This window comes from Maniola jurtina, chromosome 7 (assembly GCF_905333055.1).
Source record: "Maniola jurtina chromosome 7, ilManJurt1.1, whole genome shotgun sequence".
NCBI classification, from domain to species: Eukaryota; Metazoa; Arthropoda; class Insecta; order Lepidoptera; family Nymphalidae; genus Maniola; species Maniola jurtina.
In genome coordinates, this window is record NC_060035.1 from 1286444 (window position 1) to 1314080 (window position 27637).

General features: G+C 36.1%; 3 protein-coding genes and 1 long non-coding RNA gene across 6 annotated transcripts in view; 3 read left to right on the forward strand and 1 right to left on the reverse strand.

Annotated features, from left to right (window-relative positions):
- Nucleotides 1–23584, reverse strand: part of LOC123866961 (spermine synthase) — a 29221-nt gene extending 5637 nt beyond the window's left edge. Inside the window, exons 1-7 of one of the 3 annotated variants that reach the window (XM_045908770.1) lie at nt 23161–23584; nt 22318–22429; nt 16672–16794; nt 16058–16144; nt 14764–14921; nt 14044–14235; nt 12890–13072 (exon numbers count right to left, since the gene is read on the reverse strand). In XM_045908770.1, coding sequence (XP_045764726.1) covers nt 12914–13072; nt 14044–14235; nt 14764–14921; nt 16058–16144; nt 16672–16794; nt 22318–22429; nt 23161–23442 — 1113 coding nt within the window. In that variant the 5' untranslated portion in view covers nt 23443–23584 and the 3' untranslated portion in view covers nt 12890–12913. Of the gene's footprint in view, nt 1–11331; nt 13073–14043; nt 14236–14763; nt 14922–16057; nt 16145–16671; nt 16795–18825; nt 18935–22317; nt 22430–23160 lie in introns of those variants that run through there. The other 2 variants (XM_045908769.1, XM_045908771.1) reach the window with 2 other exon arrangements.
- Nucleotides 207–7800, forward strand: LOC123866973 (charged multivesicular body protein 1b). Its single transcript, XM_045908784.1, has 4 exons — nt 207–428; nt 782–1026; nt 1295–1515; nt 7326–7800. The coding sequence occupies exons 1-4, from the start codon at nt 407–409 to the stop codon at nt 7447–7449; spliced, it is 612 nt and encodes a 203-aa protein (XP_045764740.1). The 5' UTR covers nt 207–406; the 3' UTR covers nt 7450–7800.
- Nucleotides 11030–12181, forward strand: LOC123866980. Its single transcript, XR_006796292.1, has 2 exons — nt 11030–11813; nt 12037–12181. It is a non-coding gene; the product is annotated as an uncharacterized LOC123866980 (long non-coding RNA).
- A 270-nt stretch (nt 23585–23854) lies between the features above and the next one.
- LOC123866972 (eukaryotic translation initiation factor 4E1-like) lies at nt 23855–27362 on the forward strand. The gene is made up of 5 exons (XM_045908783.1): nt 23855–23992; nt 24299–24477; nt 25088–25265; nt 25587–25674; nt 26364–27362. The coding sequence occupies exons 1-5, from the start codon at nt 23963–23965 to the stop codon at nt 26519–26521; spliced, it is 633 nt and encodes a 210-aa protein (XP_045764739.1). The 5' UTR covers nt 23855–23962; the 3' UTR covers nt 26522–27362.
- Nucleotides 27363–27637: the final 275 nt, after the last annotated feature.

Consider the following 27637-nt stretch of genomic DNA (forward strand, 5'->3'; position numbering starts at 1 on the left):
GTCATATTTTTCATGAAAATTCAGCATAAAAAATGTAGTATCGTGCTATGAATAAAATCCACGAATGGTTGTGTAAATAAACCATTATGCATTCATGAACATTTCAGTCATGACGTCAGACGTGATCATGACGGTATGAAGTAAACAAAATAATATCTGACAGTGACTTTGACAACTGCGATTCCTTGAATCATAGAGTAGGATTATATCTTGAATGTTGTGTACTGCATCGATGTTTTGTGATTAATTTGTGACTCATCTTGCAATTTCAAGGCAATTAAGATAGTTTAGAGATATTCTTTTTCAAATTTAGAGCTAGAAAATAGTACATCGAAGTATTCAAATAGGCTAAAGCCTGTGTTTTTTTTATACAGTTTTATATAAAATCGTCAAGCTGGGGAACGAAATGTCATCGTCTGCGATGGAGAGTATCCTTTTAAAGTTTTTTATATCGCAATAATTAATTATTATTAGTCATGTAAATTCGTTTACAAATCTTACACGAATATAAAAGTGTCTAGAAACGGAGAAGATACCTTTGATTTCTTTTTATTAACTACCACCTCGTGAAGTATCTTTTTGCTAATTCTTACATTAAAATTGCCATAGTGTTAAATTGTTTACCTTTCATAGTCCTGTCACATAAAGAAGGTTGATTCCCTGGCTATTGTCTTGTAATGTAAGCAATTAACCTATAATTCTTTCCAGCACTTGTCTATTTTAAGTTTGATCCACACCTAAACTTACTTCAATAATTAATTTCTTAACGTATAATCATCAGAGCATTTATTTAATTTAAAATTTGCTGTAAAAGAGTTAGAGCGGAACTCGAAGAAATGTGAAAAGGATGAAAAATTGGAGAAGGATAAAGCCAAGAAGGCCATACAGAAGGGAAACATGGAGGTTGCGAGGATACATGCGGAGAACGCGATAAGGCAGAAGAATCAAGCTATTAACTATTTACGAATGTCAGCTAGAGTGGACGCAGTGTCTAGTAGAGTACAGACAGCCCTCACAACTAGAAAGGTAAATGTTTTTCTTACTAGCTTATTTCCAGAATTTTTAAAGGTTAAAGAGTATCAAGTTATTGGAATAGAAGAAGAGAATATCATACAAAAGTTAATTAAATATAATGAGAGCAGTTGGTGAAGAGAAGGAAGTAGGAGAATATCAATGTTTTGGGTGGTAGATGGTAGTGGTGATAATTCAATATAATATACATTATAAAATTAATTTTTACTAATTTTAACATAATTTTTCTTTCTTAGACTTCTTTTCCAAAATTTTCTTCTAGGTCACAAATTCCATGGCAGGGGTAGTAAAAGCAATGGACGCGGCAATGAAATCCATGAACTTGGAAAAGATATCTACTCTGATGGATAAGTTTGAGAGTCAGTTTGAGGACCTGGACGTGCAGTCATCGTATATGGAGAATGCCATGTCTCAGACAACCACCACGTCTGTGCCGCAGGGAGACGTGGATAATCTGTTGCAGCAAGTTGCTGATGAGGCTGGGTATGTTATAGCTATTATATTTCCAGTTCTATATCACTACACATTATAAATTCGATAGTGTGTTTGTTTGTTGGTTTGTCCTTCAATCACGCTGCAACGGAGCAACACATCAAAGTGATTTTTTGCATGGATATAATTAAAGGCCTAAAAAGTGACATAGGCTACTTTTATCCCGGAAAATCAATGAGTTCCCAGAGGATATTTAAAAACTTAAATCTATGCTGATCAAGTTGCTGCAATGAAACAGTCCATTGGCTAGTATGAATAACACTAATATTATAAAGGAGAAAGTTTGTATGTGTGTGTGTGTGTGTGTGTATGTTTGTTACTCTTTCACGCAAAAACTACTGGACGGATTGGGCTGAAATTTAGAATGGAGATAGATTATACCCTGGATTAGCACATAGGCTACTTTTTATCCCGGAAAACCAAAGAGTTCTCCCGGGATTTCGAAAAACCTAAATCCACGCGGACAAAGTCGCGGGCGTCAGCTAGTCACACTATGTATAATAAAGGTGAATCGGGCGCTCCTAATAACTACTTTAAGCAAATACCTATTTATCATTATCCACTGTGTGCTAGTGGTGAGTCTTCCAACGCTGCCCTTTCCGGTGCAAGGTCACCATTCTACAACTTTGTGACCCCAAAATCAACATTTACAAATACAAAAAAAAAAAAAAATACAAAAATATTTATTTCAATAAAAAACAAGTTTACATACAACATAGAAATTGGGACCGTCCCAGTAAGTGACTAGTATTATACTAGTACTTGTGGCGGGCGGCCGGGAGAACTTTTAGGTTTAGAACTACGTGCCCTGCCCATTGCCACTTAAGCTTTGCAACTTATTAAGCTGTGTGTGTGTGTGTTAGGGGGACGACTGTCGCTCGCGTCCGTAGGATTTACCATCTTATCCTAAGACCCACCCTACACGTGTCCCCTGGGTGGTGCCAAACGAGCCGACAACGCCGAGCAACAGGCGGCGGTCAAATAACCTGTACCCGGGCTCCCACAAGCCCTGAGGAACTAAATCCCCTCAAAAAGTTGTGGCAGTAGTGCCTTAGGAAAGTGCTACGAGAAATTTTCCTAAACCCCCTCTTATAATTATGAAAAAGTCAGTTAACGAGTGCGATTTGCCATGCAGTCCGGCCAGCCCCCGGCGCTACCAGGTATCCGGGCCTGATAGTGTGAAATATGTTACCGAAGACTCCACAGGGGTGAGTGACCAGGCTCCTGTGCCAGTTAATGTTACTGGAAAGCAAACATTAGTCCAGCAAGCTGCCCATCTAAGCTTCCCTGTAAATCCAATTACTCCGTCGACATCAACAGCCAGAACCTCCTCTCAAAAGGCACATACACCAAAATACATGCAACAGACCTTTCACAGAAGTATGTTTATAACTAGAGAATGTAGCCAATCTGTTGGCGATCTATCCGAAAATATTACCCTAACTGCCCAAGAAAAACGTATGCACATTACGAACCCTGATGCACCTTGGCAAAGAGTACCAGAACAGAACCAAAAGAGAATAAGATCACCAGATAACACTGAGTCTTCATCAAAATTTATCAAACGAAACGAAACCCAGAATCAAGAACAAAGCATGAACATAGAACAAAACCCAGCTAACAACATTGAAACATCTAATAGTTTTTCAACTTTAGATGTGGACGAGGATATTATACTTACTGAAGCCCCAGCCAAAACTAACAAAAAACTTTCAAAACCACCTCCAATCATTTTGTATGGTATTGATGACCTACAGGAACTCTCAAAGCTCATTGAAGAAGTTGTGAACAAAGATGATTATACATATAAAGTTGTATCTAAAAACCAACTTATCATAACATCAAAATCAATTGAGAAATATAAAGGAATAATTGATCACATTCGAAAACGAAACCTCATTGGCCATACCTTTACTAGAAAAGATGAGAGATGCCAAAGGATAGTCATTAAAAATCTACACTTCAGCACACCTAAAGAAGCTATAATTGAGGCAATAGAGTCTACAGGAAATCAAGTAAAGGGAGAAATCGTTACTGCACGGAAAAAAGGCACAAAAATTCCTCTCAACACATTTTTTGTTAACATAATACCACACGAAAATAACAAACACCTTAAAGAAATACAGTACATATATAACCAAAAAGTATCAATAGAAGACCCTAGAAGACAAACTACTATAGCACAATGTACAAGGTGCCAACAGTATGGGCATACCAAAAATAATTGTATGAGACCATTCAGATGCGTAAAATGCGCCGGCCCTCATAAAACTACAGAATGTACCAAGAGCGCTAATACACCTGCAACATGCTGCCTCTGTACTGGATGTCATCCTGCAAGCTACAAAGGTTGTAAAGTATATAAGGAAATATTGTCAAGAAAAATACAAAAGCCACGAAATCACGAAACACATACTAAGAAACAGATACGTGGCAACAACAAGACAACCTTAACAGAGAAAGACAAAGACCCACTGGAACTTCGGAAACCCCAAACACAACTTTATAGTGAAATAGTGAGGACCCAATCTAAATTAAAAAACAGAACTTTCGAAGAAAATTCAAAATATCACGTTGACAATAGAAAGTCACAGCCCACACACTCCAACGCAGAAGCTGAGAGTAGACATGTTGAATCAAATGATTCACAGCCAAAAGATAAACTAGAGAGTCTCATCATCAAACAAGCAGAAAAGATAGACCAACTACTTCAGCACATGGGGACTCTGATGAGTCTCATCACTACACTGCTCAATAAATTGCCCTAATAGGTTCCCTAAGGATTGCAACTTGGAACATTAATGGCTTACTACCTAATAAAGAAGAGCTAGACATACTTATAAAGGCGAATAAAATAGATGCTATTCTAATATCTGAAACACACCTCAATGACCGAGCGTGCTTTAAGCTTAAAGATTACTGCGTATATACAACAAACCACCCTGACGGAAGATCACACGGAGGAACAGCAGTAATCATTAAAAGTAACATCAAACATCATGTCCATAGCCAATATAAGGAAGACTATCTGCAAGCCACTACTGTCACAGTTGAAGATAAAATGGGTCCTATAAATATAAGTGCTGTTTACTGCCCCCCACCCAACAAAGTTAAGGAAGAGAACTTTACACAGTACTTCAATAGTATAGGAAACAGGTATATCTGCGGGGGAGACTGGAATAGTAAACACACTTTCTGGGGGTCCAGATTAATCACTACACGAGGTAGAGAGTTAAAAAAATGCGTGGACAAGCTCCATTTGACTGCCCTATCCACAGGTGAACCAACCTACTGGCCAACAGATCATAATAAGACACCTGACTTATTGGACTTTTTCATCTTCAAAGGTCTCTCTCATATGCATTTCATTGTGGAATCTTGCCTTGATACGACATCGGACCACTCACCAGTTATAGGCACTCTCAGTACTACTGCAATCCAAAGGGAACAACATATGACACTTTATAACCATAGAACAGACTGGAGAGCGTTCTCTGATTTTCTTGTTAGTGAGGTTGACCTTAAAGTGCGCTTAAAATCGGAAGAAGACATTGATGAGGCAACGTTTTATATAACAAACAAAATACAAGAAGCCGCTTGGAGATCAACTCCTGATCTAACAAAGTCTAAAAGAACTTATAATATTCCGCTTAAAATCCGGGAGCAAATAGAAGAAAAAAGAAAACTACGCAGGCGTTGGCACACAAGCAGACTAACTGAAGATAAAACAGCATTTAATAGAGCAGCCAGGAAACTCAAACTAATTATCTCAGAGAGTAAAAATGACGCATTCCAACAAAAGCTCTCCAATCTATCAGCAAGTGGGAAGAATGACTATTCACTGTGGAAAATCACTAAGACTTTTAAAAGACCCAAGCAGTCGATTCCGCCGCTAAAACTGCCTTCTGGTGATTGGGCTCGGACACCAACAGAAAAATCCGAATTATTTGCGCAACACTTGAGTGAAGTATTTAAACCAAATAAATCCACAAGTAAAGAGTTTGATTCCGAAGTTGAAGCCGTAATACATAGCGATCAACAGCTCTCTATGCCTTTAAAGCTAATTACGCCAAAAGAACTAGCCCGAGTAATTAAAAATCTAGAGAACAAAAAAGCCCCTGGCTTCGATCTTATTACGGGTGAAGTCCTAAAACGTCTTCCACGGAAACCTATTGTTTTTCTCACGATGCTGTTTAATGCTATTATGAGAATGCAATACTACCCAAAAATCTGGAAACTCTCACATATCTGTATGATACCGAAACCTGGCAAAATACCTACAGAACCCAGTTCATACCGACCGATTAGCTTGCTCCCAACATTATCAAAAGTATTCGAAAAAACCTTCCTAAACAGAATGAAACCAATATTACAGGAAGCGCATATAATACCAGATCATCAATTTGGGTTCCGTGAACAACATTCTACCATTGAACAAGGCCACAGAGTAACACACAAGATAAGAGAGGCTCTAGAAAAAAAAGAATACTGTTCGGCAGTGTTTTTGGACATACAACAAGCTTTTGATAGAGTCTGGCATGAGGGGCTATTATATAAACTCAAAATCTCACTCCCAAATTCTATATACATGGTCTTGAAATCTTACCTAACCCAAAGGAAATTTCAAGTTAAATTTGAAGATGAGCTATCCAACATCTATGAAATCAAAGCATCAGTACCACAAGGCTCTGTGCTTGGACCAGTCCTCTACTCTATCTATACAGCTGATCTGCCGTCCACGCCAAACGTTGAAACAGCAACATATGCTGATGACACAGCATGTCTTGCAAGTGATAAAAATCCCGAGAAAGCATCCCAAAAATTACAAACACAAATAGATAAAATCGATCAATGGCTTACAAAGTGGCGGATTAAACCCAGTGTCACCAAATCAAAACATATCACATTTACTTTGCGAAAAGGCAATTGTCCATCAGTAACAATGGGTGGCCAAGAATTACCCACTGAAACCAATGTTAAATACCTGGGCCTTCATTTGGACAGAAGACTCACTTGGGCAAATCATTTGAGATCAAAGCGAAAAGAGTTAAATCTTCAATATAAAAGCTGGTATTGGCTAATTGGTCGACAATCAACACTATCACTGACAAACAAGCTCCTAGTCTACAAGTGCATAATTAAACCCATCTGGACATATGGAATAGAACTCTGGGGATCAACAAGCAATTCCAACCTAGAGATACTTCAGCGGTTTCAGAATATCGTATTAAGAGCAATCTCTGGAGCACCATGGTTTACACGAAATGATGAAATCCACAGATACCTAGAAATGCCAACAATCAAAGAGGAAGTGAACAAGTATTCCAAAAAGTACAAGCTTAGACTGGAAAAACATCCTAACACACTGGCACAGAAATTGCTTGTTAACCCCAACACTAAACGCCTTAAAAGATGGCACATATTGCAATTAGACGAGAGATGAGGCTCCATAATTTATAGCACGAAAGGGGAGGACATTTATTGGAATGCCCCCTAAACCAATTAACAATTTTCACAACTCCCCACATCTGATTATGGCCGGAGGGCCGATCGCAGATGGACATATGAAATGCACATAAAAAAAATAAAAAAAAATTAAGCTGTGTTGGTTACTCTGGTTCTCTAATGGATCTTCTCATTTCTAATTTGATCACGTAGAGAATAGAGATAGGTATGCCAAGCATAGCTTTCTCCATCGCGTGCTGAGTGATTTTGAGCTTTCTTATGGTGCCCATTGTTAGCAACCATATAAAACAGGTGTGTTTAAGTAACCCTAATGACTTGTTTCTGCCTATTTTCAGTCTGGAGCTAAACATGGAGCTCCCATCCGGAGTGCCGAGCACTTCGGTGGGAGCCACCACCGTGGTGTCGCAGGAGCAGGACGAGCTCACGCAGAGGCTCGCCAAGCTGCGACAGGCGGAATAACATTGTACAGAGATTTACCTCATAGTTCTATCACTGCTTAAGATACAATGATCTTAAAACAAGAAGTCCAATCTGAGGCTGAAATCTATAAAGCGCACTTTGACTTTGCTCTGACTTAAGATTGAGTTAAAACGAGACAGATTTATGTGAGAGATATAGCTCTGTCTCGTTTTAACTCTGTCTTAAGTCTAAGCAAAGGCAGAAGCCGCTCTATAGATCTCACCCTGAAGTTACAACATGGCAGATATAAACTAAGGATTAAATATGGAAGCTTTGCTGATATCTGTTTTTGTACGATGCACAGTTGACCAGTTTTTTAATGATAAAACCAAGTAAATTTTTAAAAAACCATCTACCGGTTTATATCTAGTGTGTAGATACATTAACTTCATTCAGGCAAGATAGTTTTGAAACGAGACAGATATATGTCAAGACATAAAACTTTGTCATTTTAACTCAAAGTAAGACTGAGCAAAGTCAAAGTATGTTTCACCAGCAGGGTGATTTGCTAACGCAGTGATCATCCCCAGAGAGAACTAGAGTGAGTGAGCTCTCAGTTTGATCTTGAATCAACATCAGTCAAATATTAAGAACATAATTATGTCAATGTTTAAGCTAGGGATGTTATGGATATATAATTTCGGATCCGGATATGGATATGGATATTGGTAAAAAATAATATCGGTTTCGGTTACGGTTATGGATATTAAATTATTTCGGATTATCCGATAGTTTCGGTTACGGATATTAATTTTTTAAGGAACTGTAAAATGTGAACTGATGAAGGTGTCGCATTCCAGCGGAGTGCACAGTTAATTCGTACGAGTGTAGTATTTAGTTAGACTCCGCCCTATCCGAAACTATCCAAAACTTTTATTACGGATTCAGTTACGGTTACAGATATTTTTTTATTTCGGATATCCGATAGTTTCGGTTACGGATATGGATATCCATAACAACACTAGTTTAAGCACTAGGGTGATGTGGAGTCAATTAAAAAATCTATATGCCACGTTGCGCTGCCATGACGCAACGGCCCATGTCACATACCTAGTCGTTTCATACTCATAGCCTTCATTTGACGCCTGCCAGGGTGAAGCCTCGTGGTTTTGTTACAAGTTTCATATGGTTACCGGCAATTAAATAGTCATCTCTGACCTATTACCTACCTCGCGCAGATATTGTTCTACGCGCTCGTGCACTGTGTATGGATGTAGCACTCACACTAATGCAGATGGCGAAAGTGGTGTGCGGCGTGCGGGCTACAGAACGGCTATTTAACTGACATGGACTATCTGTCGTGAACTGTGTCATCACTGTATGAAAGTCATCAAACTCCTTTGGAATTTATTTTTAATCCACTAATGGTTTGCTACGAAGAATCATTTTTATATCACTCTGTGAAACAGCAATGTAGAACTAACTGATGTCAAATAAGTTTGAGCTTTCATTCAGTGAAGATCACTGAGCTAGTGAATCAATCAAATATTAGATGGAAACTAACCCCAAATACCATCTTCATTCTGATTCAAGTGAAAATTGGATCGTACAGATTTTACTGATTGCTTCTGAATTTATATAAAGGTATATTATTTATTTATACAGCAGCTGAATAATGCATTCAATGAAAAATGTATTTGTTATTAAGAAAAGCAAAATGTCCTGTTTTTGTAAATGTACTATAATAATATTACAATAATTATTAAATATTTAAGAGTATGTTTTCAATTTTGTTTTTATTTCTTCATAAAATTCCAAATAACTGCATGCTTCTGAATTTAGATCATAGTATTCAAACACTTCTTGTTTTCTACTAAGCAACTTTTAGCTCCAATCTCGCTATTACTTCTTCAATATCCTGTCCACTTCAGTCTACAGTCTACTTTCGCTCAGTGTCTAACTGAATGATAGCCACCAATCTCATTTGACACTTATTTTTTGAGGTTTTCTCTGAAATATTATTTTAGTATTACTCAAGGAAGCACCAATGTAGAAACAACCAATGTCAAATGCGCTCGGTAGCTATAATTCAGTGTTAAGAAACTGAGGACAGGACAGGATCATGAAGTAGAAATAATAGAGAGTTCACAGATTCCATGAATCATTTATCTACTAGGGATAGAGCACTGCATTTATTGCTATCCCACTTTGAAGAGCGAAAGAGCGAGGTCGGTCTTGTAACTGTAATTTGTTAGTTTAAGTGGGATAGCGATAAATAGGTATCAGGAGCGCCTTATCCGCTTTTAATATACAGGCCTCATTTAAACGAGAGCTTTTTAACGTCCGTTAAAAAACGTCCAAATAGAACAAATGTATTCTCAGGTATATATTCACACGTAAACGCTTTTTTACGTGTGAACAGATATTTGGGAATACATTTGTTCCATTTGGAGGCTTTTTTAACGGGCGAAGCTCTCGTGTAAATGAGGCCTAATGGTTGCGTCCAAGGGATCACAGTTTAGCTTAACATAAAAGCTTTTTACTGTAGAACTTATTGCAAGTAAATAAAACCCAATATTTATTGAAATAGGTTTATTGGTAAAACAAGGAAATAAGCACAAATCAATAGGGCCTAACATAAACACTACTAAAACTAAACAAAAAAAATATCTACAAAATAGTCACTAGGTTCAGGTGAATAAAAAATAGTATAGAAAAATGCAGTTAAAAACCAAGGTATCATAAAAATACCTTGTTGAAAGAATACCTATACATTTAGGTATTTGCATTGCGAAAAATCTTATGTTTTTTGTATTAGAGAAAAAATTATCTAATCTAAATATGTAGGTAATTACTTATATTACTCTACGCACTGTCGGAAAATAGTTAACAGTAACTTGCGTTGGGGTTTCTTGCAATTAGAAAAAAAACCATACTTAAGTATTTTTTTCAACTTTCCGAAAAATTAACAAGTTTCGATATCTAATACCAATTTATAGTAGTAGCACACTTTTAAAACTAAATTAGACGTAGCTAAAGAATCCTTTTCTGATATTAAGGCCCATTTGCACAAGCACAATTAAACCATAGTCAAACTGATTTAGTTTTTTGTAATGCTGTCACTTTTTTGCAAGAGCATAATGCGTATGCTAATAAGTGACAGCATTAAAAAATTATCTAAATCAGTTTTTTATAGTCCTTGTTCAAATGGGCTTATTACAGGAAAAGAGATGTCTCCTTTAGTTCTATTCACTTAATTATAATCTGATTATTCATAGCCACTTTAATCATAGCCAAAAGCACCAAAATTTTGTTGTAAAAAAACTATAGAGTACTTATATCACAGACAAAAATTTTGTATACTACGAAAACGTGTTTTTGTACTGAAATATATATGTAGTAAGTATATCCAATACTGCCCCTATGTTTATTGATTAACAGAGCCTGTTACAGTTTCCAAAGTTGAAAAATTGCTTGATACGTCCTGCGCACTGCATCTTAGCTTGAAATTTAAAGAGCGCAATTTGACTTTGCTCAGACTTAAGATTCAGTTAAAACGAGACAGATTTATGTCAGCGATATAGCGCTGTCTCGTATTGCGAGTGTTTGAACAAGTCAAAGTTCGCTCTATAGTCTTAAATTTTACCTACAATTTCATAGCATGCCACCCATCTTTAACGTAGATGCTATACAATCTGAATTAGCCATTCCAAACAAGATTTTTATGTTGTTGTTTTTCATTAGCCCCCTTTGGAACATGCAAAGTAGGATAGAATAGAATAGATTTTTATTCAAGTAGACTTTTACAGGTGATTTTGAATCATCAAAATAATTTACCATCCATGACTGTAACAGCCTATTCAATCATGTAAAAAATCTTGCAAGTTTGCCATTAGCCTATGTTTTCTTGTTTGTTGAAGGCTTTGAGTCTTATAATATTGATGGCCTTGATGGCCACTGTCTGATTGATTTGACAGCTTGTTCGGAATAGCCGTTCTATCACTTTATTCAATATCCTATACTGTTTTGACGAGATTCAACTTATTTGGCGAGAATGACTGTAACAGAATCACTGTATAATATGTGCGCAGAATTTCGGTAATTTTTTCATAAACACCCATAGAACGAGTTTTGCAGTTTCACAAAATCCATATCGATCATCGCTTTACATCAACAGATAGCATAAATAATGGGTAGCACAGAATAAACGACTTTAAAACAAGAAGTTTTAAGTCCAATTTATTTCACGAAACAAGTTTTTAAGATGTAATCTACTTTGTAATCCTTTGGTAATTGAATTGACTTTTTGGAATTCTTATATCAATAAATACCCGTCTTATAATACTAACGTTGTACTGATCACTTCGCTTAACACTAATGTGATTTTTAAACAATAATAATAATTAACAAAATAGGATACATTGGTACTGATTCAGGGCGCAACTAATTTTTAGAGTATTCACATCTTTTTCTTACCAATATAATAAGAAAAGGTCAGACAAACCTAATTTAATTTAGAAGTGTCAAACCTCGTAACTAAGTGCCAGTAGTTGTAAGCCTATTGTGTGTCCTTTTTTAGCAATATTAAAAAGGAAAGATGCAGATAGGTACCTACTCTAAATTTAGTTTAGATAAAAACATCAGAAGCCATTGGGAATATAAAACAATAATATTAATAGTAATAGGTTTCTAGTTAATATGCAGATCAACTATTCTCTCAATTCCTGAAACGCATTGATAATGGTGCCTTCACAAAATTAATCTCTTTATTTAATTGACAGCACAGTGGGGATCCACAGGCAAAACTAATCTCAGCGCCACAAGAGGTTCGGCCAATTGGTGTGGATTCATTAGTAGAGCAAATCTTTTCTGCAGGAAATGTTTTATAAGGTTTTTAAAAGTTTCGAGACCTGTGTAGAATGAATATCTCTATGTAAGAAACGTCAATTTACTTTGTATGAAAAAAACCATCATTACAGACCATTCATTATAACTTGTCATGTTGGCACAATTGCAGTTTATACAATAATAAATCCTAAGTTCCAAGGAATAAAGCGAATATACCTGTCGAAGCAATGGTGCCAACATGATGGCTACAGGGCAATTTATAATAAATAGTCCGTATTTTGGACATTCCAAACAAGAATTTTTAAGTAGTCAGCTCAGGAACTATCTCTTTGGTTTAACGCTATTCGTTGTAGTGGTCCAGTATGAAGGCTATTATCCAGTCCTCAACGAAAGACGGCACAAATGCTTTGCATTTGCTGAAAGTAAGTGGGAGTTATACTAATTTTTTCAGATCGATCTGAAAAAAAAGCCAGGAAGAGTTCTATAATCGGTTTACCATGACCTAAGATCAAGGGATCGGGGTACGCACACCTCCTAATACACCGTTTGAAACTAGAATGAAGAATTGCATAGTTTTGTGTACTACACTCATAAATGCTGATTTATCAGTATCTGAATTTTTCAGATCGATCTGAAATTTATTAATCTGTCGAAGGAACTAATCTTTGGTCTAACACTACTCGTGGTCCGGTTTGAAGGCTATTTGGTAGAAGATCCAGTCCTCCAGAAACGAAGGCACAAAGGCCTTGGACTTGCTGAAGGTAAGTGGGGGGTTCATTTTCACCAGTACTTGCTCGTACAACTCGAGGGACTCTGGGGATGTCGCGCCGTTACCCTGGATAATAGAAAAGTAAGACTAGAACCTACCAACAGAACTAACTTCATAAGTATATTATAAGATTAATATATATATATATATATATATATATATATATATATGTATATACTACAACAATGAACCTAAAACTAAAACCTTAAAAAATTTAATATAAAAACTAAAATAATTAAAAGGAGTTCCTTTAGGCAAGATTCCGAAGATACTGGCAGCGTTCCCCCTTTGAATGGCTAGACTAATTCTTTGTCCGAGGTAGCTGCCAGCTCTTTGATCTCCTGTGATGTCGACTAACCTTGTCATTGTCGACTAACAGGACTTGTTGCATGTGTTTCATTGTAATATTTTAAAAAGTGTAAATTTAAAATTTATAACACCCCCGACAAGTGAAGGTTCCAATCCATCACGCATTGGTTCGTCAGTCAACCTTTCGTATCACAGGCTGTAGGTAAACGCAGTGCAAACCTACACATGCGCAGATACATTTCTGCCACCGACTTGCATGAAACGACATGTACTAGGTCATACTAGAAAGAAGATAGCTATACAAACTCACGTGCGTTTTATGAACTGCCGGTGGGCTTGAGTATACCATACAGACGATGACCAAACTGATAAGAGCAAGACAGCAGATCTTACTTTATACTAGGATCATGCAAATAGGAAGAAGATAGCTATTTTAACTCACGTGCGTCATGAACTTGCCGGTGGGCTTGAGTATGGCGAACTTATACCATACAGACGATGACCAAACTGACAAGAGCAAGACAGCAGATCCTACTGCATACTAGGATCATGCAAGTAGGAAGAAGATAGCTATTTTAACTCACGTGCGTCATGAACTTGCCGGTGGGCTTGAGTACGTCGAATTTATATACCATACAGACGATTACCAAACTGACAAGAGCAAGACAGCAGATCCTACTGTATACTAGGATCATGCAAGTAGGAAGAAGATAGCTATTTTAACTCACGTGCGTCATGAACTTGCCGGTGGGCTTGAGTATGTCGAAGGCCGCCCGCATGATGTTGATCATGAACTCCCACAGCTCGCTGCAGCCCGCGTCGGATATGGGGATGTCAGTGAGGTCACCAAACACGTAGTCTACTTTACGCTTCTCATTGGTGAACTTTTTTACTGTTAACATGCAGTCTTCGACGATTATCTGAAAAGGAAACAAAACACAAGTTTATATCAATCAGAAAACTTGGGAATAGAACAATAAAACAATCACAATTTCTTTTTTTTTTTAATTAATTTAGGCACACGCTTGACCCCAATCACACCTGATGGAAGGTGGTGATGTGGCCTAAGATGAGACGTGTTTACCTAGGTCCTAGAAGATGCTGATTCAAATTCAATTTTTTATAAAAAATTCAATTGAAGAAAAAATTTAATGATTAAAATATTTCGATTCAATTAGTGTTTAGATTATTCATCTATTGACTTGTGTTTAGTTTTGGTTGTACCTTTTTTCTGCAGTATAATATCCCAACATTCCTATTCTTTGTTTGCATCCCAGCCAGCAACTAGTAATTTAAACTTTTTTATACATATTTTGTTTTTAATTTCGGAAAAATTAGGTCTCTTTGTTTTTTAACCAATTTTGTATGATAGATTTATGTTTTAGTTTTAATACATTATGTAATTGTTTATTGTCCTTAATAAATAAAAATAAGAGTTAGTATATTACCTCAAAGTTAGGACCCTTTCTCCTCTCCAGAACATCTCCGCAGATGGACTTGAGGTGTTTATTGCACGCCTTCATCACCAGCTCGTCTATCTCCAGCATCCACACGTATTTAGGGTTCTCCTTCAGGAGTTCGTATAGTAACGCACCGTCGCCACCACCTAAGTAGAAGAGAATATTTCATCATCATCATATTAGCAAGAAACAGTTAAAAATTATTTTGCTATAATCCGCCAACAGAAAAAATCTGTATGGTCAAACATGCAGTTACAAGCTAAGCACCGCTTACCTCCCCAACCAAGCAATAAAGCCAAGTTCCCAAGCAAGCACTGCCACCACCATTCACATGCAACACCACACAAGACTTTTCCACTACGCTCGACGCACGTTTCGCCCCGACACCGGAGCATCCTCAGGAGATTTCGACTTTACAATGCTGTATTGTCAAGATAGTATAGCGGTCTCTCTGTTATATAATTTTTGCCTCTATCATTTGTCCATACAAAAAAGGCAAAAATCTCAGTTGACGCTAACCATTTTGAGTCACCAAACAATCACAAATGAAACTATGTTTTTTTGAATACTGTGTTGAACATGCAACTATAGTCCGCGACAGGTTAAGATGGCAATAGGGGTATGAGGCGGGGGGACACTGATTGCCATTTCTCTATCGCGTATTATATGTTGAATTTCGAATGTTTTTTGAAAACATATTTGTGATTGGATATAGGTTTTTAAATCTCACGGGAATGCCTTGATATCCTTGGATACAAATTATTCAGGATATAAATCTCCATGCTAAATTTTAGCCAAATCGGTTTAGTTATTTTGGCGTGAAGGAGTAGGTAACTAACAACCAAATTACATTAAAGTAAGAATTTATTATGCTTAGTAAGATTTTCCAAATTGTAGGTAAACTATAATAAAAGTTATAAAATGTATTGAAGGTTGATAAAGATTATGTGTGTGGGTAATGAACAATTGACATTATTATCAAGAAAAAACAAAGATTTTATGTTTTCATTGTTCATAATAAATAAAAGGGTCTTCTATTCAAATAAACTATTTATTTACAAGTACTTTTGAATCGTCAAAAGAATCTACCATTAAGATAATATTACATGTTTATATGGATATGTATAGAACGCGACAGGTTGAGATGGCCATCGGGGTATGGGGCGGAGGCCGCACGCGCACTTTACCCGCGCTATTATATAATATAACATCGGGTTTGTGCGGGGCGTCCCAACCCCGATTTGCATCTCGACCTGTTGCGTAACATAGAACAATACCTCACCTAGGATAACAATTTCTTTCCCTTCATAACTTTCCTTCCCCCTTTGCATCAAAGTTTCTGTGTAAATAAGGTCAGCCTCTGAAATATCTGAAACAACGATTTTTACATTTATTATCATAAAAGCTCTCTTAATTTAGCTTTTGTTACCTGTATCCAACGAAAAAAATCACAATTAAAGGTCGATATGATCGCGACTTGCCCATGTGGATTAAGGTTTCTTAAAAATCCTGGGAGAACTCTCTATTTCTCTACAAAAAAAATAGCCTATGTCACTCTGCATTGACTAACTATATATTCATGCAAAATATTATCGATCCATTGCTCCATGATTGAAAGACAAACCAACAAACAAACACGTTTTCGCATTACAACATCAGTACCATCAGTATAAGATTTTACTTCTCGCAAACGTTGATAGTATTTGAGAGACGAAACACTTCAGCGTTGAAGTAAAATGGCCCAACTGCTTTGTAGTTTGTTGTAATGCTCAAGTTTGCACATATTACAGCCAGCGCTCCAAGCGGAAACGTTGCGAAATTAAATTCAATGGTATCGTATTGTAGACTTTAAAACAGAACCTTTAGGTCCATTTTACTTTGACGTTATTTTCTTACTTTGTAAATCATCTAGCACCAGCATGTTCCCGAAGGATTTGGAATGCACCACTTGCACCTTCTGGAACGACGACTGTTCGTCGAACAATATACCGTCGATGTCGTATTCCAGCAGCCTTTCATCTGGAAATGTTTGTCGTTACTTAGAAATTAAACAAATCGTACAAAGGCGAATCATATACACTCGATCTAGATCGGCGATATTGGGATCGAACCATAGCCTTAATAAACAGATAACCTGTTACGTCTAATTTTTACCTAGCATTACGTCTACACTCACACACGTCACACCTAAGCACAGCAAATGGCGCTTGTTCGCGCATCACCTACACTTAATTGCAATATTGAGTAGTAATGGACGATAAAAAAGTAGTTATAACAGGTCTATCTGTTTATAAGACTATGGTTTGATCCAAATATCGTCGATCTAGATCGAGTGTGTAACATTCGCCATTGTGTGAACATTAACTTTACACGCATAACCTATACTTGAGTAGGTTCCTGCGGTTGAAGCGGTGCGGGAGGGGTGTGATGACGTGACGCGAGAGCTCTGTGATTCGTCAACTTGGGACAACTGTCACCCTTCCGCACCGTTCCTCTATCGCAGGAGCCAATTTCAATTATGCGCTATACCAGTAGTACACTTAGCAGTATAAGGCCAATAGGCCGGAAACGTTTAAGTGCGGAAACCAGCCCAGAGAGAAGAAGAAGAAGAAGGCCAATAGGCAATAAAACTTACAGAAATTAGCTCTGGCAAGTCACTTGCACTATGTAAACACTCGCAGCAAGTCACTGTTAGCTTAGTTTCAGCAAGAGCTAACTTAGAGCTCAAGTTAACAACTTAGATTAATAGTGTAAGTTATTAAGAGCGACTTGTGCAAGTTTTGTTGCTAGTGGACACTTAGCATTAGGCTAAATACACACGACAGACAGTTTTATGAATGAACAATACAACTCAATTGCTATGCTACTTGACAAACATTGAAACAGTTTGAGTTCACAGAAGTTTTTTGACGAGTTGCCCTCACCTCAGCTTGGCGGGATGTTAGACTTTTTAACACCTGGTATGAAGCATAGAAATGTGCGTGAGCAATTAAGCTTCGGTCAAACTGGGACAAATCCTGCGCGGGATGCGGGAAGCTATTTACTCCAACACACATGTTAAAAGCGTGTTCAGGATAGGCGCGGGTAGACAGACGCAATTCTGTTCACGATGCCGCCATCTCTACGAACGAGAGAATCGTAGCGATAGTCTCGCCGTACCACCAAATTCGATACAACTCTTAAGCTCATTTCAAACTTAGGGGAATATAGTTAATATAATATATAAATGTTCACTGTTCACACTGAGATGTAATATTACATCTCAGTATGAACAGTGACATTTCAAAGTAGGGTGAGCGATATTTATATATTATATTTCCGTAGTTTGAAATGAGCTTATGAGCCAATCTCCACAGGGCGATACCATCGCGGTGATAGAACAAGTGACTATCCGACGATATTAGATTGGACTCGTTGCGATTCACTAGTCCGTGGAGATGGCGACATCCTCCATCTATTGAATGGAGGATGTATCCATTGAGGATACATGCTCAATACAACCTACAGGTCATAGCTCATTAGAGCCACCCGGCACCCGACTAGCACCATCTCGTCGTTCGGCGTTCTTCGTTGTGACTGGTGGTCCACGAGTGGACGCCGCGTAGTCACCAGTCCAACAAGTGGCTCACAATTTTTCCATTAGTATATCAGCAATTAGTACTAGGTTTACACATGTTTCGCTATGACAAAATTTACAAACCGTGTATTTGGCTTTCATAGCTGTCGCACTTGATTAAGAAAATGAAAAACGAACCAAAAAATCACTAAGGCGCAACGGTTCACTCGGGACCTGTGCGTTGGCAATGAGCAGTCAACGCAAGGCAAGCGTGCGAGTAGACTTGCCGTCCACGCGTGGACTTGCGAGCGAGGCAATTCGCTGACGCTAGCGAGCTGATGTAGTGAGCGTATGTTAAAAGAAGTCACGGCGTAGCAGTTTAGGTCGGGTGCCCGGTGGCTCTAATGAGCTATGACCCTAAGCTTTAAGTATGTACGAAATACATTCATTCGTAAGGCCAAAGCTAGTTAAATAAATGGTCAAATGTGGCTTACCTGAAGTGGGGTAATACCTGCCAAATACGCATCGCTTTATCGTGGGCAACGCCTGAGATTTAATGACTGAGATGTACTTATTCAGCTGACCTTCCAATATCTTCGCCGACTAGTAAAATAAATAATACACGGGAAAAATAAACCAACAAAACCCAGGTATGGAATCTACATGCGTAAGCCACAGACTAAAGGATAAAAACAGACAGAATTAAAGATCACCACTTACAATGAGATCATTATTATTTATTTTATTTTTGCAATTTCATTTATTATATCACTTCTCATTTTATTGTAGCTATACTTTCCTTTAATTTCTTTTATATTGGTTATGAGCTAATTGAGTTATTATGGTTGGAACTGCATTCGTTCTTCAATAGTTACAAGCTGCCACTCATACTCTAGTTTCTATTCCAAACTTTATTTCTCTATCTAGCTTTTTAAACTTTTATACAAGCCATTAAAAATATGCTAATGCACTCTTACTCTAAAAATATACCTAGGTGTTTTGGCAGATTCTTCCTTTTTCTTGGAAACAGCATAATGAATCTGTTGTTTCTTTAACTAGAAAGTTAATATTGAAATCCAAATGCTTTAAATCTGTTGCTCTTGTTAAACACTCAAAAAGAAGGAGACACAAACAGGCATGCACACCCACACACGCAAAAACAAACAAGCAACACACTCATAGAAATACACACCCACTCACATACACAGACAAACACACACACCCACATACACACACACACACACATACATACATTTTCTCATGTGCTATTACGAAGCACTTATGTTTAACTTATTGTTGTATTAATTTGTTTAATGTTAGTGTTAAATATTAATGTTTGTAAAGTGCACAATTACAAAATACCCTTTCATATTCTAATATTCTTTTACATACAGGATGTTGTCTTAGTAGGGGGAATGTTAGACATACAATGAGATCCTAGGCTGGCTGTTTTCTAGGTACATTTGAGACCCTGCAGGCCTGCATTATTTTATTGCATATTATATTGCATCCATTGATTGCAAGTCTTGCAGCTCATTTCTAATGCACAGGTAGCATTATTATCAGAGCCTGTTCTATCTATTTTTTCTTTAGTCTGTGACTGAAACTAACTGCCATTTCTGGTATATACTAATACTAGTAGAACGTAAGGTTGAGCGTCTTCTCAGTTTACTGGAAGATCTGTATAGAAAATAAAAATAAAAAACTCATGGAACAAAATATCAAAAATACATGCATAGTTGTTCAATAAACTTGTATGTTAATATATTAAAGTGTTTTAAGTTACAAAACGTGGTCAATAAAATAAATCTACTTAAGTTATTGTTGTACCAAAGGAAAAATGGGAGTGAAATAAGAATGTAATAATTCGGTATAAAAATTTCTAGGATTGCATGTGTTTCTAGGAGTGAAATGAAATGATGAAATGAAATAATTTATTTAAGTGTATTCAGACATGCATCAAAATGTACAATAGTACAATAATGTTTAGGATTTTAAGCTATAATAGGATGTATAGATACTATTTTTCATTGGTCACTAAAGGCCTCCTTAGATTGTGAAAACTGATTGTACAATGTGTAAAGAATTACATCTCATTTTAACTTTATGTGTCAAATGTCATTTCTAGAGTATGATTTTAGTACTTATTTTAAAGGTAAACCCATAGACATACAATTTTCGCTTCGCTCAAAGACTGACAAAGTGAGGGAGCGAGAGTAGTTAGATAAGACACACTGCCGCGAGCGAAAGCGAGATAGCGAAACAAGATGCCGATAAGTCATTGTTTACGTGAGTATCGGTCCTTATGAGTTCGGCCTGTTCCAAGTCGAGGTGATTTTTTGCATTTACTAAATAATTTTACGATTAAAACGTAAAATCTATGTCTTGCCACCATGGTGTCTTGTTCAGTGAGCGAATGTGACGTTACGAGACGTTATAATCCGCGTAAATACACGTTTCACAGGTAATTACTGATTATTTATACTAATTGTTTATAATCATTATTTCATCATTTGTTGTTTGAAAATTAGGCAAAATAGCTATTGGAAGCTTAGATGATAGGTTTCCCTTAAGACTTATCATCAAATTACATTGCTAAATGAAGAATTTTTGGATATTTTGTGTAAAATTTAAAAACGTTTGTTTACGATAGGGATTGACAAAGTAATGACGTCACAAGTATCGATAGTCGATAATCGTGTCTACCGGTAGGTTTGATGTGATAGGTTTCATGTGATGTATGTAAAATACAATATAAAACACTAGGTACTTTCCAATAAAAGAAAAGAACGAAATAAATATTTTCACTAATTTTTATTTTATTTAGCGTGACTTAGATTTCATATACAGGGTTAAGGGTAACCCGTACATTACTGTATTTAAGTGCTTATCGGGGAGGTCATTAGCTATGAATTGAGCGCCATATATACTATTTATTTTTATTAACTTGTCACTTAGACATTATATCAGAGTGTTATTGTAATTAATCAAATTAAATTTACTTGCACCCTTTAAAAAATAAAGGTGGAAAACCAACAAATTCCGGTAATTTATATGAAAATCCCAAAAATTGCTCTATTTCTCAAAAAAAGATTTTTTTAAAACGTCTTTTAATAGTTTTCTATCGAAATATCAATAAAAAATGTTATAAGGGGTTAAAATAACTATAAGTATCTCAGAATTCATTAATAAATTATTTATATAAAATATTAAAGTCATTTCATTAATAAATAATAATCTGTTACCTAGCTTTAGCTTTGTTACTATTTGTGTATTTGAAATGTATTTGATTTTTTAAGATTATAAGATGCTTTTTACTTCACTTCGTTAAACTAACTCATTAGTGTCCTATGATTTCGCCAGTAAGACTATCGATAATACAAATGCTAAAGTCAGGACAACTCTATTTCACGCACACATTTACGTTTCATTTTTTGTAACACCGTTAATCTGTCACTGTTGGTCTTGTAAGTCTTTGGGTAAACCACACTTTTGATATGACAGTTAGCCATAGGGTTAAAATGGCGCGTGACAAGTCATTTTGTATGGTATATGTAAATTTTTCATGATTATTATTTATTATGAGCAATTATCATTTTGAATTGAGTTTGATGTGCTTGACAAGCAAACTATATGTCAGAAAATGCTTGAAAAAATATTGCTATCCCTAGAAAGTGTAGCATGCTTGTCAAGCATAGCAATATTAATTGCACTGTTATATTATACTTATCACATTAGTAACAAAATGACACACAGACTTAATTAGTATTTTGTTAATTTCTTTTTGTTTTCTTGCATAGAATAATTTAATTGTATGTAATATGTGTAGTTAGTAATCAAATAATGGAAAGAGTACCTTTAGTGACTTGTGTTTCTAAAATGATCTTTTAGGGAATGATGATGGTATAGTTAATAATGATAACACTTAATAAATAATAAATACATTTGAGATTTTGTGAGGGTTGAGTTATCATATATGAGCTAACCTGAGCTTGTTAGGTAAACATCATATTTATAGCCACGTTTTATTGTTGGTAATAGTTTTAGTCGGTCACACTCCAAGGACATTCTCACAGAACTTTCCAGTAGCTTTGAACACTAGAACAAGATAATACGCTCAACCTTCATTCTAGAATAGAATAGAATAAATTTTTATTCAAATAAACTTATACAAATGCTTTTGAATCATCAAAATGATTTATCTTCTAATTTTTCTAATTTTCGAAGGTAAATAGTAGGTATTTTATATGTGTTGATAAATATAATTTGCACTTTATAGCTAAGTAAGCATTAAAAATTAAATAAAAATTTTCAATTAAAAAACATCTCTTGAAAAGTCATTATTAAAAATTGGTTTTGTTTGCCAATTCAAATAAATGTAATAGCTAAGTAGCTTTAAATGCTGTCGCCGCTTTAAAAGCATTCATGTTTTTCAGGTACTGTTAATTATATAAATATAAATAAAATAATATCTTGAGAAAATAGATATTAATCAATTCAATTTTGTTTTATGGCGCGGAGCTGCATCAGATGGGCGCGATTTACTTCGCCAATGACGTGTGGTACTGAAGAGACACGAGAATGGTTGGTGATAGCTGGGAATTTCAAGTCGCTTTTAAATTTGGGTAATTTTTTATTTTTTTTAATTTACTAACTCATTCGGATATCAGAGTTCTTTCAATGTCTCTAAGAACGTTATAGTTATGAAAATCGAAATCAAAATTGTATTGAAATGAAAACGACAGTCATTAAAATGTGTCGCGATTCGCGTACGAATCTAGTGCAGATGTAAGGAAGGCTATTTTAAGCGAATTCAGAATTGAGCTAACCTTGAAGCTGATTAATGGCTCCTCGTTGTCTTCTTTATAATATTCAATATTCACAGTCACGAGACCGCGGTCGAACAGTCTGACGAACACAGTTGTTCCTCTCTTCCCCGTCAGCAGCTTCAAAGAACCACCGTCCAGCTTCATATCGGTGGCCAAGATGAGATTAGGCACATAATCCTTGAGCACTGTTTCTAATTGTGTAAATACAGCTTTCTGACCGTTCTCGTCGGCCAAGCGGGCAGGATCCATTGAGAAATCCATTAAAATTGCTTGAACAGCCATCTCGTTAGCTTTCTTGAATTATACTTTATGTAAAATATTTAGAAACTGGACGGAGACCGGCGAAATTATCTATCGGAAATTCAGCAAAGACCATGCAAACTGCAAAGACAAGCGCACCCTTCATTGATTTCTTCAATTTGACATTTTGACATGTTGACACTGACAAGTGAGATGATATCATATCTCTGACCAAAAATTGCCCTGCTAGTTCAGTTTTGCCCTAAATCTAGGGTAAAATACCTTTAAGTGGCACCACTGGACTTTGTGGACCATTCTGGACAGACCAAAGTAGTACCCTAATATAAATGTCCTACTCTATGGTAGTGACACACGGTGTCGGTGTGGGTTGAGTAGGTACCTAGCATTCGACAGCTTTGAACAGCTTCTACTGCGTTTTTAGTGTCAACTTAACAGTTTATTCGTCTGTGATCTCATATGCCTGGCAACACCAATAAAATAATGTTGTCTTTTTCTGTGGTCTTTTTGGTAAAAAAGTTGAGAATTGCGAAGAATTTGTGACATGGCTGGAAATACTGCTGAAGAAGTTGAGGTAGAATAAATTGTGATATTGGCATAAGAAATTCCTCTTCTACCCTCAAACAATAATATACTTTAACGTGCTTTCCTAAAATCGGGCATTTATTGCTGATGTGGCCTGATCAACTTTCTCTGTACTCTTAGTGCATGTTTACTGAATAGATCGGAATTAATTGGTTTACATGACTTTCCGGACGTCTTTAGTGTTTTACACTGTTGAAAGAACTCGTATTAACTAATAACTTAGGTTTTACAAGTCATAACTAGTCTCTTTGTAGGTTAGGATTGCTTTTAAAAAAAAATGACTTGTGTATTCAAGGGGCAAGCGGGCGCAGAAACGAAAACCAACAGCAGTACAGAAGTCCCGCCTGAGTTCTTGATAAAACATCCGCTGCAAAATACCTGGAGCCTCTGGTTTTATGATAATGACAGATCCAAGTCTTGGGAGGAGAATCAAATTGAATTAACGTCATTTGATACGGTGGAAGACTTCTGGAGGTTTGTTTTGAATAATTAGATTAAATACTTTATTTTTTTATTAATTGGCTGCACTGCTCTGGGTTCCTTGCCCACTTAAGTGCTATAATACATAGGGCTTAGGAATGATTATGTTACATTCATTACTTGCAACTTAATCAATAAAAATTTGATCATGACAATCTACAGTGCAGTCTAAGCTCATTGGAGGCCCAGAAAGGGATCACTAAACGAGGCCCCTGTTCTCTGTTATGTTTATTTTCATTGATTTAACTTCCAGAGGAGTTCATGAAGAGGGTAATTTGATCAATAAAGAAAATCTTCAATCTTATGGTAATTCTTCATTCTTTATTTTCTTATACTCAATCTAACTTACACACAGTCATGCTGGTCAAGTGTGGATTGATAAGAGTTCACACACTTAAGAACATTATGGATACAGGAACTCAGGCATGCAGGTTTCCTCAAGTGTTCTTCACCAATAAAGCAAGTGATATTAAACACTTAACTTGCTCTAATTTGCTGAAAATATTTGTCATTTTACTATGGGGCTACTCCAGATTTGGAAGCCTTGGGGTCGGGTGTGAACTTTAAGGTCTCATAACACATGTTTTTTTTTTTTATTTTCCAGGCTGTACCACCACATCAAGCTACCATCAGAGCTGCGTCAGGGCCATGACTATGCGGTGTTCAAGCAGGGCATCAGACCTATGTGGGAGGATGATGCCAACAAGATGGGTGGACGTTGGTTAATCAGTCTTGAGAAGAAACAACGCAACTCAGATCTTGATCGGTTTTGGTTAGATGTGGTAAGAAATTAAATAAATTCATTTATTTAATTGCTCTAATCAGTTGCTCTGTTGTGACACAAATGAAGGACAAACATACAAACTTTTGCATTTATAATATAGGTGATGATTACAGAGCCCTTGTCTAGCTGTTTGACATTAGTACCTGGTTCAGATGTGAGATATCAACAATAGTCAGTACAACAAAACTGCAAAAACACAAAACATTTAATACTTTCAGAATTCCATAATGAAATCCTAAAAAAATCTGCAAAAGCTGAACTATTTATGTCAAACAGGTGTCATTAAAAAAGTTCTCAGTTTTTTTTTTTTTTTTTTCAGGTTCTCCTTCTGATTGGTGAAAACTTTGATCATGCTGATGAAATTTGTGGGGCTGTTGTAAATGTCAGAGCAAAACTCGATAAAATTGGTGAGTTTCAATTGCATTGTCTGCAATGTAAACGTTTTGTAATAAAATGATACAAATTCTTCAATAAGTGTCAATTTAATTTTTAAGAAGATACTTAATCAGTGACCTGCGAAATCGCCATTTGATTGGACTAGTTTTTTTTGGATGCACTATTATGTGTAGCGGTGATAGCCTAGTGGTTAATAAATATATCCCCTCCTATTCAGGAGATTGGGGAACTTTTCAGAGTTGTGTTTTAAATAATAATAGTGAAGGAAAACGATGTGAGGAAACCTGCATGCCTGAAAGTTCTCAGTAATGTTCCCAAAGATGTGTGAAGTCTGCAAATCCGAACTTGACCAGCGTGGTACTCTTTTCATTCTGAGATTAGACCCGTGCTCTGTAGTGAGCCGGCGATGATGATGATGATTATGGAGTCTCACTGTGCGTATGTGTTCTTCACAGTGTAAAGTGTAAGTTCCACTAATCAGATTACTGAATATTTACATAGCACTTTATTATTAAACAATTTGATCAGTGGAAACTACACTAGAATAGAATAGAATAGATTTTTATTCAAATAAACTTTTACAAGTGCTTTTGAATCGTCAAAATAATTTACCACTATGCTTTCGCATGCACTGTGAGGCTTAACAGTAATGATTGTGAATATGGGGGTGAATTACAGTGAAGTTACTTTCCCATTACAGCTGTGTGGACAGCCGACACGTCAAAGCAACAAGCAAACTTGGAAATTGGTCGGAAGATAAAAGAGCAGCTAGGTATCCACGGCAAGATTGGCTTCCAACTCCATAGAGACACCATGGTCAAACACAGCTCCGCTACCAAGAATCTTTACACTGTTTAGTCACTAAATTATTTGTATACAAAATCAATGACGGTTATCATGACTTTAAAATGGTTGTATTTTTTTTCTAAAAATATATCTTTATTCTTTACAAATTCAAAAATTCAAAGTATGCGAATTTCTGGATGACTTCAAAAATTTTTACAAACTTGTGCTGACAAAAGTTCCATGTATTTTAAGTATGAATTAAAAAAGGTATGCATGCACAATAATTTTATTATTCATGCATGAATTTAAAAAGATTCACTTTGTGGAAAAATTAACATAGGTGCACATTCCTTTGCAGTCTTTCTAAGAATAGTACTGAAACCAAAAAAGTTTGTAACCGTCATTGTACTACATAATTTTAGCAGAAGATTTAGTATTTACTTTGACAGTCTTGTGGGAGATAATATTTTGTTGTTATAGTCTCATGGTCATTGTGTATTTTGAGCTGAAAAGAAAGTCTGATGTTTGTACTAAGTTGTGCTTGAGAACTAAGTTATATTTGTTGAACACATTAGGATTTAAGTACGTATTTACACAAAATTGATAGTTCATAAACATAGAAGAGCAAAGATCCAGAATGGAAACATGTTTTTAAAATATAATTATAACTACTAAACGCTTGCTTGATGAATTAAATTAGTTTCCAAACTGTATGCTTGTTACACCGAGATTTTACTAAACAGATTTTTTATTTATACTTAATCCCAGTCACAGCCTTTGATATTGTCAGAAACCTTGTAATATGCACTTTTTAATCTATACTCGCTACCTTAAAATGAAGATTTTTAAATTTATGTTTGTCTGTTTCAAAAGGAAAATATTTTGGTATTTCATAATAAAAGTTACTAAAATACATTTGGTTTTTATTTCAATCCCGTTCCTTACAAATAGAATTAGGTAGGTTAGCATCTTTGAAGGTAGTTTAGCATAGGCACAAAATAAGAACGTAAGCAACCGGGTGGTAATCGTTTCTATCCAAGTGTTAATGAAAAATCAAGTGCGAGCCAGACTAGCGCACCGACCGTTCCATACTCCTCCGGTATATTTTCCGACATTTTGCTCGATAAATCCAAAACTATTATCCATAAAAATAAATAATCTGTTTTAGAATGTACAGGTACTTATAGC

Coding starts and splice junctions, on each gene's coding strand:
- LOC123866973 (XM_045908784.1), top strand. CDS start 407: ATGTCATCGTCTGCGATGGAGA. Junction 1,027..1,294: donor CAGCCCTCACAACTAGAAAG/GTAAATGTTTTT, acceptor ATTTTCTTCTAG/GTCACAAATTCCATGGCAGG. Junction 1,516..7,325: donor CAAGTTGCTGATGAGGCTGG/GTATGTTATAGC, acceptor GCCTATTTTCAG/TCTGGAGCTAAACATGGAGC.
- LOC123866972 (XM_045908783.1), top strand. CDS start 23,963: ATGGCTGGAAATACTGCTGAAGAAGTTGAG. Junction 24,478..25,087: donor ACGGTGGAAGACTTCTGGAG/GTTTGTTTTGAA, acceptor TTTATTTTCCAG/GCTGTACCACCACATCAAGC. Junction 25,675..26,363: donor AGCAAAACTCGATAAAATTG/GTGAGTTTCAAT, acceptor TTCCCATTACAG/CTGTGTGGACAGCCGACACG.